General features: G+C 46.2%; 1 protein-coding gene across 1 annotated transcript; it reads right to left on the bottom strand.

Annotated features, from left to right (window-relative positions):
- Window positions 1–6,607: 6,607 nt before the first annotated feature.
- On the bottom strand, window positions 6,608–8,305 carry LOC118495108 (vegetative cell wall protein gp1-like). The gene is made up of 4 exons (XM_036001521.1): window positions 8,089–8,305; window positions 7,785–7,979; window positions 6,984–7,231; window positions 6,608–6,901 (listed from the first exon to the last, which is right to left on the bottom strand). The coding sequence occupies exons 1-4, from the start codon at window positions 8,303–8,305 to the stop codon at window positions 6,608–6,610; spliced, it is 954 nt and encodes a 317-aa protein (XP_035857414.1).
- Between the last annotated feature and the right edge of the window lie 2,037 nt (window positions 8,306–10,342).

Genomic DNA, 10,342 nt, shown 5'->3' on the forward strand with positions numbered 1-10,342 from the left:
CTTTATACTATGTATTCTAACAGTGCTGCGGTCGAGCTGCTGCTAAGCTCGGTGCATCCCATGCAGGCGCTAAAGGATGCCTTTTGCGTCAGTATTTGATGATTTGGGAATGAGAATGGGTTGCCCAAGCAAGTCTTCGCAGTGGGCTACCGTTGTTGTGCTAAAAAATTATCATCCGCCAAAAACTGATTGCTGTATACTCTACATAGAAACATGTTAGATGAACGCCCAGGCTCGTGGGCTCCCCAGCACTTTGTTTTGTTACTGGCAGTTGCACGTATTTCTCCGGCCGTTCCCCTGCATGCTGAATCATGCCTCTTGCTTCCTCCACCTGGGCTACATCGCTACCTGAATGTATGACAGCTAGACAAGAAAAGAGTACAAGTCAAATCTCTAGATGAGCCGCAGCCGAGCTGCGTCTGATTTAACCACATTAATAGCTAGATAAAGTTTGGAAAAAAAAATAATACTTGGAACCAAGCAATCACCTCGTTCCAAACAGGTCAGCCTCCAAACGGGCACTGCACAAGTTCCAGTAAAGCTAGAACAAAAAATACTTTATAATAGAAAACAAAATAATTTATAACTATACCTGAACTATACCTACCTTCCCCTGGAGCCAGGTCCAGATGGAGGGCTAGTCAACGAGCGCCTGGTGGCTGGGTTTGCCACGGAGCCCAGTCGGGCACAGCCCGAAAAAGCAACGTGGCACCTCCCTCTCCAACTCATGGGCCCACCACCTGTGGGAGGAACCGCTGGGGGTGGGTGCGCTGCCACACAAGTGGCAGTGAAGGTCAGGGGCCTCGACGGACTAGACCTGGGTGGCAGAGGCTGGCTCTGGGGACGTGGAACGTTACCTCTCTGTGGGGGAAGGAGCCGGAACTTGTGCGGGAGGTGGAGCGCTACCAATTAGATCTGGTGGGGCTTACCTCTACCACAGTCTCGGTTCTGGAACCATACTCCTGGATAGAGGTTGGACTCTTTTCTTCTCCGGAGTTGCCCATGGTGTGAGGCACCGGGCGGGTGTGGGGATACTCACAAGCCCCCGGCTGAGCGCCGCTACATTGGAGTTCACCCCGGTGGAGGAGAAGGTCGCCTCCCTACGCCTGCGGGTTGTGTGTGTGTGTGTGTGGGGGGGGGGGGGGGGGCCTCTGACTGTTGTTTGTGCATATGCACCAAAGAAAAGCTCGGAGTATTCGTCCTTCTTGGAGACCTTGAATGGAGTCCTGCATGGGGCTCCAGGGGGGGACTCCATAGTTCTGCTGGGGGACTTCAACGCGCATGAGGCAATGATGGAGACACATGGAGAGGCGTGATTGGGAGGAACGGCCTCCCTGATCTAAATCCGAGTGGTTGTTTGTTGTTGGACTTCTGTGCTAGTCATGGATTGTCTATAACGAACACCATGTTCGAACATAGGGATGCTCATAAGTGTACTTGGTACCAGAGCACCCTAGGCCAAAGGTCAATGATCGATTTTATAATCGTTTCATCTGATCTGAGGCCGTATGTTTTGGACACTCGGGTGAAGAGAGGGGCAGAGCTGTCAACCGATCACCATCTGGTGGTGAGTTGGGTCAGGGGTGGGGGAAGACTCTGGACAGACCTGGTAAACCCAAACGGGTAGTGCGGGTAAACTGGGAACGTCTGGAGGAGGCCCCTGTCCGACAGACTTTCAACTCACACCTCCGGCTGAGCTTTTCTTGCATCCCTGTGGAGGCTGGGGGCATTGAATCCGAGTGGACGATGTTCAAAGTTTCCATTGCTGAAGCTGCGGCGAGGAGCTGTGGTTTTAGGGTCTTGGGTGCCTCAAGGGGCAGTAACCCACGAACACCGTGGTGGACACCGGTGGTCAGGGAAGCCGTCCGACTGAAGGAGTCTTTCTGGGATATGTTATCCCGGAGGACTCCGGAGGCAGTTGCAGGGTACCGAAGGGCCCGAAGAGCTGCTGCTGAAATGCTGAAAGCTCTGGATGTGGAGGGGCTGTCTTGGTTGACATGCCTTTTCAACACTGCGTGTAAGTTTGGGACAGTACCTAAGGAGTGGCAGACAGGGGTGGTGGTTCCCCTGTTCTAAAAGGGGGACCAGAGGGTGTGTGCCAATTACAGGGGTATCACTTCTCAGCCTCCCTGGTAAAGTCTACTCCAAAGTGCTGGAAAGGAGGGTTCGGCCGATAGTCGAACCTTGGGTTGAAGAGGAACAATGCGGATTCCGTCCTGGTCGTGGAACAACGGACCAGCTTTTTACTCTCGCAAGGATCCTGGAGGAAGCCTGGGAGTATGCCCAACCGGTCTACATGTGTTTTGTGGATCTGGAAAAGGCGTATGACCGGGTCCCCCAGGAGATACTGTGGGAGGTGCTGCGGGAGTATGGGGTGAGGGGGTCCCTTCTCAGGGCCATCCAATCTCTGTTTGACCAAAGCGAGAGCTGTGTCCGGGTTCTCAGCAGTAAGTCCGACTCATTTCAGGTGAGGGTTGGCCTCCGCCAGCGCTGCGCTTTGTCACCAATCCTGTTTGTAATATTTATGGACAGGATATGGAGGCGTAGTAGGGGTGGGGAGGGGTTGCAGTTCGGTGGGCTGGGGATCTCATCGCTCATGATGAGCTTAACGCGTAAATTTTTTTTAATTGCATTAATCGCATGCCGCCATTTATTAATTTATTTTACACTTCACTCGGCTTCGCGTCTATTATTTTGACCCTTTGCCGCACCTTTACTTATCATCAAGCTGCCATACTTCCTCGTAACACATCCTGCTGCTGCAGGCTGCAGGCATGATGGAGAAAGACAGCAGAAAACACAATTCTGAATGGTGCTTTTTATTTTCCAAAACTCCTGGACAACTCATTAGACAAGTCAAAAGCCATCTCCGTATATCTCCATATCACCGAAGCACGTCAAGCTTGAGCTACCACCTACGAGCTAATTATCGTGACTCAGGTTGATGCTAGTGGGCTCAGGCATAGCACTATTTTGGAGAGTGCTACATGCCAACCTGTTGATGAAACCAAATCCAAAAAAATGGGTGTTCTTGCGAAATGGGTGGCAACTAACTGCAGACCTGTCAGAATCGTAGAAGACTCGGGACTTCTTTTGTTTACAGTAAATAAATGATAAACAAATACAAATCTTAAAGTCAAGTTCATAAAGTAACTTTCCTTGTATTCATTTGATTCCCAGTCAAGATACACTGGTAAGAATTGCTTTCCATTGTTAATATGTATTTAAAAACAGTTCTGAAATGCAAAATAATAGAATTTGAATCATGTGATAAAATGAACTATAACCATAGAAATTCAGTGATTAATCGCGATTAAAACAAATTAATCGTTTGACAGCTCTACTATAGACAAAAACTAGTCCCTGTTCTTTAAGCAGGATTCAAACCAGTTTAGTACTGTGCCAGAAGGTCCAACCCAGTTTTCCAATTGGTCTAGTAATATGTTGTGCTCCACAATGTCAAATGCAGCACTGAGATCAAGTAATACTAAGACTGAAATTTTGCCATTGTCTGTATTTAAGTGGATGCAATTAAAGACTTTAACAAGAGCAGTCTCAGTACTGTGGTGTGGTTTAAAACCTGACTTGTAGACATCAAAACAGTTGTTTAGTGATAAGAAAAACTTAAAAATGGAAGGTCTGATATGGGTCTATAATGGATCATTAACAGTGGCTTGGTGACGGCAGTCTTCTGTCCGTTTGTGAGGAAAGCTGTGTATCAACTCACACCAGGGTGAGGTACAACAATGAAAAATGCTGGTTCACAGCCAAACTCAGATGGCTCTGGTTGCTAAAGGAAGAGGCGTTTAGGAGTGGAGACAGGGACATGTTTAAAGAGGCAAAGTACAGGTTTAACAAGGCAGTGAAAGATGCAAAAAGAATGTAATCTAAGAAACTCCAGCAACAGTTCTCAGCTAATGACTCCGCTTCTGTCTGGAGGGGCCTCAGACAGATCACCAACTACAAGCCCAAAGCCCCCCACTCCATCAACAACATGGCAAATGACCTGAACAAATTCTACTGTTGTTTTGAAATACAATGTGACAGTCCTGACATCATACCCCACAACTCCATCCATCAGCTCCAGCCCTCCAGCCCCACCTCCCCCACCTCAGCAGGGGCTGGGGCCTTTTCATTACTGCCCACCTTATAGCCCCCCTCCTGTCCTCCCCAACAACGGCACTCTCCATCAATGAAATAGACAGGCTATCTAAAAGTCAGAGCCCCTGCAAAGCAGTCTCTCCCTCCACCCTGAAGCACTGTGCCAATCAGCTGTCTTTGGTGTTCACTGACATCGTTAACACCTCACTGGAGACATACCTTATACTAGCCTGCTTTAAGTCCTCCACCATCATCCCGTACCATCAAGTATTACAGTTGCGAGACCAGAGATCTGCTCCCAACATCAGCATTTTTCTTCAGCCAATGTTAGTGAAGCAGGTGGCCTGGATCTTAGAGGGCTATGCCTATACTCATAGAATCTGGAGTTACAATACGTAACTATCGTTCTATTTCGTATAGGCTTCGCCCTCTAAGAGCTGTTGCTATTGGGTTAAGGGCAAAGCTGATGTAGTCAATGCCACCTGCGCCACAAAGGTCCACAAGCAGAACATAGACTAATTACTCTTCCTACTCACACTGAACAAGTTTTAATGTATCAAACAACATATTATTTTGTTAAAAAACTTTATCACCATGAATAGGCCTGTTACTGATCATAAGGCCCATGTCATGTGGATTGTGAAGGTGCTTTACAATGACAAAAAAATAATATCACACTTTAATAACTGCAGAAACACACTCCTCACAGCCACTCAGTGCAGGAGGCAGTGCACTGCTGGTCTTTCAAAGAGGGGAAGCTCATTTTTGGCCTACATCATAGAAATTATCCATTTATTTATACGTAAATTCTGCTCTACGTTCCCTTTCAAGACCCTGTTGTACCACCTAGGCGTCTTTTCCAGTGATTTGAGCAGTGTCCTCTCAATGGCCGGCAGAGCTAGGCTGCATAAACAGCCTTGGCCCATTGTGTTACGGGTGTAGGACTTGAGCCGCTTTAAACAGGAGAAGCTCCTTTCTACACCTGCAGATGTAGCTCCAATTGTTGCCGCAGTAACACTTTACAATAAGGTACACAAAAAAGTAGGTAGTTAACGATTAACGAATGAGGAATGAATGAGTAACGAATGGTTAGTTAATGATTAGATACTGATTGACTGTGATTCAAGCACTAATGATTAGTCAATGTTAAACAGACTGGTAGTTACTGTTTTTTGAATGAGTAATGAATGGTTAGTTAATGATTAGTTACTGATTGTGATTCAAGCACTAATGATTAGTTACTGTTAAACAGACTGGTAGTTACTGTTAAATTAATGAGTAACGCATGAGGAACTACTGGTTAGTTAATGATTAGTTACTGGTAAACAGACTGTGTGTGTTACTGTATTAATGAGTCATTAGGAAATGCCTAACTAATCATTCCATAATGATTAACCACTCAGTATATCTCACTTTATCTCCAGGTACGCAAAATGCATAACTAATAGTAGTGAATGTCTAACTAATCATTCCCTAATGATTAACCACTCAGTATGATATCTCACTATCTCCAGGTATGCAAAATGCTTAACTAGATGGTAGTGAATGTTTAACTAATCATTCGTTAATGACTAACCACCACTCAGTACCAATGGTAGTGAATGCTTAACTAATCACTCGTTAATGATTAACCACCACTCTGTACCAATGGTAGTGAATGCTTAACTAATCATTCCGTAATGATTAACCACTCAGTATGATATCTCACTTTATCTCCACGTACGCAAAATGCTTAACTAATGGTAGTGAATGTTTAACTAATCATTTTTTAATGATTAACCACCACTCAGTACTAATGGTAGTGAATGCTTAACTAATCATTCGTTAATGATTAACCACTCAGTATGACATATCACTTTATCTCTAGGTACGCACAATTCTTAACTAATGGTGGTGAATGCTTAACTTATCATTCGTTAATGATTAACCACTCAGTATGATGCATCACTTTATTTGCAGGTATGCACAATGCTTCAGTAAAGGTAAATAATGGTTAGGTAATCATTTGTTAATAAGTAGCATCTAACTAAAGATCAATCCTTCTTTGGTCTTTAACTACCGCTCAACAGCACACAAAACCCAGGCTGGCAGGATTAAAGCATGCCCTGCAGCAGCATACAATTGCTTTTAAGCCTTCAACAATGTCAGTGTTACAGAATATACCTTGTTTGTCAATAAAAATGTTTTGTGCCCATCATTATTAAAATATATTATGAGAATCATCCTGTATCATGTCTATTCTTTTTATTACTATAAATCCCATGAACAGATTTCCTAATGACTCATTAATACAGTAACACACACACAGTCTGTTTATCAGTAACTAATCATTAACTAACCAGTAGTTCATTCGTTACTCATTCAAAAAACAGTAACTACCAGTCTGTTTAATAGTAACTAATCATTAATGCTTGAATCACAGTCAGTCAGCAACTACTCATTAACTAACCATTTGTTACTCATTCAAAAAACAGTAACTACCAGTCTGTTTAACAGTAACTAATCATTATGTTACGCTGGGATACACAACAGACCCAAATGCAATGTTCAACACAAAATCAGGTATATTTAACAAAGGAAAGGAAGGAGGTGTGGGGAGGACGCCAAAAACAGGAGCGAGGAGACGAGGGCTGGGGAAGGATGACGAAGGCTGGAATAAGATGGTGAGGGACTTGAGGGCTGGAGTAGGATGGCGAGGGCTGGGACAGGATGGTGAGGAACTTGAGGGCTGGAGTAAGGACAGCGAGAAATAAGAGGGCTGAGGTAGGATGGCGAGGGCTGGGATAGGATGGTGAGGGACCTGAGAGCTGGAGTAGAATGGCGAGGGATTGATAGGCAGGGTAGGATGGCGAGGGAACACAGGGGACAGGATGGTGAGGGACCTGAGAGCTGGAGTAGAATGGCGAGGGATAAGAGGGCTGAGGTAGGATGACGAGGGAGCTCGGGGAGCGCGGGGAAAACAGGGCCGAGGGAACTGAGGAGGAGACACTGAAGTCCGGGGAACAGGGAGAGTCCAAGAAGGGAAGGCTGGAAGCGGGAGCGAAGGCAGGATGAAGTGGAGAGCCGTGAAGAGGGAACCGAGTGGTGAAGCCAGTTGACTGGGGATGAGAGCTAGGTATGGAGACGATGGCTGCAAGGGTAGAGACACGAGAGGGGCAAAAACAGGCACAGGACAATGACGGGTAAGTCTACAAATGTTCAAAGAGAGAGCTTGTGGCGAGTGTCACCCGTGTGGCGGAGATAACGATCCAGCGAAGATAGTGAGTGGATCAGGGGTTGAAATACTGAGCTTGATTGTAGATGGCAGGCATGGTGGGAGAGCGGTGATGGTGGAATAATGAACAGGTGTGCGTAGTCAGCTGGCCGTAGTAGGCAGGAGGGGGAAGGGGAAAACACAAGAGACAGAAAAAAGGCAGGGCCACCATGGAAAAAATACAAAAAGGAAATAGAAAACTGGAAACAAAAACCCCAACCACAACAGTACCCACCCCCCAAGGGACGGCTCCCAGACATCCCAAAACAAAACAATGAAAAAGAACAAAAATCAACCCAGGGCAGGCGGAAGAATGACCCAAAAGGTTACAAAACTAAAATTGTTCAGGAAAACAAAATGACCCAAGGAGGGTGGAGAGGGTCCAGGAGAGGCAGAGAGTCAATGGGGTGAAAACTGAGGACCGTGGAACTCGGGGAACTGAGGACAGTGGGTACTGGGGGACTGGGGACCGTGGGCACTAGGGGACAGTGAACAGTGTGCACTCGGTAACTGGGGACCGTGGGCACTCGGGAACCGGGGACCGTGGGCATTCGAATGCTTCGGCCAGCAGGGCTGCGAACAGCGAGGATGGAACCCCTCTGGCGACCGAACAGGCCGTAGAGGACTGTAGAGGATTCAGTGAGTAGGGGAATGGTTGGCCCTTGATGTTGAAAAGCTCAAAGACGTCTGATCGCTCCAGCGAATGGTTGCTTTGATCATCCAAAATGACGTACATGTTGGTTGCCTTCTGACATTGTCCTTGAGGGTATATTTGTACCAGACAGATCTTCGAGCAGCATCTTGCTGTTCGCTCTGGACCACATACCTGGATGCAGTGTGAGGAGATGGCTGTGCTGTCGCCAGCATGTTCCTCTTCCTCTCCGCCATCGTCTGGTGGGGGTGTAGGCCTTCTATAGACTTGGGGTGGTGGGCCTGGATGCATAGCAGCATGATGTCGGTCACTGTCGCACTCCATGCACTTTACTGCTGCCGTACATTCTCTTGCAAGATGACTAGCTGATGTGCAGCACTTTAAACAAATTCCATTCTCCTTGAGAGTGCTCTTTCTTTCTTCAAGAGTCTTCCCTCTAAATGCTCTGCATTTCCTTAGCGAATGTGGTTTGTTGTGAATGGGACAGTTTTTCTCTGGCCCGCCGGGCTTTCTCTCAGATGAGTTCGCAGGTGGGTCTTCACCTGAAGAGATGTCTGTCTTGTGAACGGATATTTTTCTTCCATAATTATTTGAGACTACTTTGTCTGACTTCAGTCCGTTGTTGCTGGTGCATAGAAGGATGAAACTAAGATCATTCCTCCGGCGTGCTTCTTGGCGGATGAAGTCTGCAAAGTAATCAAATAGAGGGAAGTAGCCGTTGTTATCTTCTTTAAACTTTGAGCCGACTGAGAGCCATTTCTTGTAGCCTGTGCAGAAGTTTCTCCACGATGGGCCCAATACCCCTGGCGGTATACAGGTAGGTCAATCCTGTGAGGTAACCTTCTTCTCTGGCACCCTGGAGTTCCATAAGAAGATTGACTAGGTCCCTCAGCTTCCCGTAATCTTTGGTTGATATTCTTGGGAATTCATCCAATCTCTTAAAAAGAGACTTCTCCATTACTTCAGGTGCAGCACAGCACTCTTGGAGGCGCTCCCAGGCCTTTTTAAGTACTACATCTGGGTTCCCGACATGCACAGAGCGAATCCTTTTGATGTGTTTCACAGACTCTGGTCCGAGCCATTTAATCAGCAAATCCAACATTTCAGTGGAGGTGAGTCCTAAGCCTGTAGTAGCATTGCTGAATGATGACTGCCATGCTAAATAATTTTCAGGTTTATCATCGAATTGGTAGAGACTTGTACTTACTAAATCACAACGAGCCAGGTATCGTACCAAGTGTTCTGTTTCAGGTGTCACGCTTGGGATGGATGGTGCATACACAGGCACGTATGATGGAGCTGCTGCCTTAAGTGGTGATTTGAGAGAATTATGTATTGTCTTGGGTTTTACGGGATGTCTGCTGTCCCTAGTAGGTGTTGTGTAAAGTCCACTGTCTATAATGAATGTTGTATGATGTCCATCATATCTTACCAGACCTGTATGACCTCCCTTAAGTGGTGTGCTGATGTGGGTTACATCCCTGAATTCAGCATGGTTGCTGAAGAATGGCTTTTTTGGTGCTGAGTTATGCTCAGATGGTCTGTTATGGGTTTCAACCTCTTCTTGCTCTTCCTGTAACTGTAAGTTGCGTTCTGATGGAGGATTCCATGTGACGTAGCTCCCTTCTGACAACCGTCTGCATTTCTAATGCGTTTCTAACGTGGTGAATTCTAACGTGGTTTCCTACTTCCGGTTTTAGTCTGCATGAAATTGAAAGTATGCCAAATTAAATGCATAAAAATAAACTTAAATGCCTGAAGGGCAGAACATTGAGTGTACACAAGGTACGCGAGCAGTACAATGGTCCACATAACGCACCATATGCTCAGAGACTGGACTTAGGTTAGGTAATTGTGGGTGAAGTCTGTCTTGGAAGCGCTCACAAGCCATCCAAGGTGAACACCTTCAGAACACTGTGTGCTGCAAAATGGACGCAGCTCATTTCTTATGCCATGCACAGGGACGATCCATGTAAAGGAGAAGTTCAATGCTCCTATACCGCAACATTATTTGAGCCCTTCTTTCTGTCTCGAAGTCGTAGCTCCTGCCAACAACATAGACAACCTTGGAAGCAAGGTTTTTCAAAGAAACCCAGATGATGACAAACCTGCTCTGTCTGTCGAAGATGGCATTTTCCTTGACATAATGGACAGAGAAGTCTACATTGATGAAGAAAACCACTGGTTGGCACCCATGCCATTTCGCTCACCAAGAAGTTCTCTTACAAGCAACAGAAACCAAGCTTTGAGACGTCTAGGTACCCTGCAGCGCACACTTCAGAAGAAGGTAGATATGAGAGAACATTTTGTTGATTTTATGCAAACGATGTTCGACA

Source organism: Sander lucioperca, chromosome 5, assembly GCF_008315115.2.
Source record: "Sander lucioperca isolate FBNREF2018 chromosome 5, SLUC_FBN_1.2, whole genome shotgun sequence".
NCBI lineage: Eukaryota > Metazoa > Chordata > Actinopteri > Perciformes > Percidae > Sander > Sander lucioperca.

Bases quoted from the DNA above. Each gene is read 5' to 3' on its own strand.
- LOC118495108 (XM_036001521.1), bottom strand. From the start codon at position 8,305: ATGCTGCTATGCATCCAGGCCCACCACCCCAAGTCTATAGAAGGCCTA. The intron at 7,980-8,088 runs GTACGTCATTTT...AATCCTCTACAG, and splicing joins TGTCAGAAGGCAACCAACAT to TCCTCTACGGCCTGTTCGGT. The intron at 6,902-6,983 runs GTCCCTCACCAT...TCCAGCTCTCAG, and splicing joins CATTCTACTCCAGCTCTCAG to GTCCCTCACCATCCTATCCC.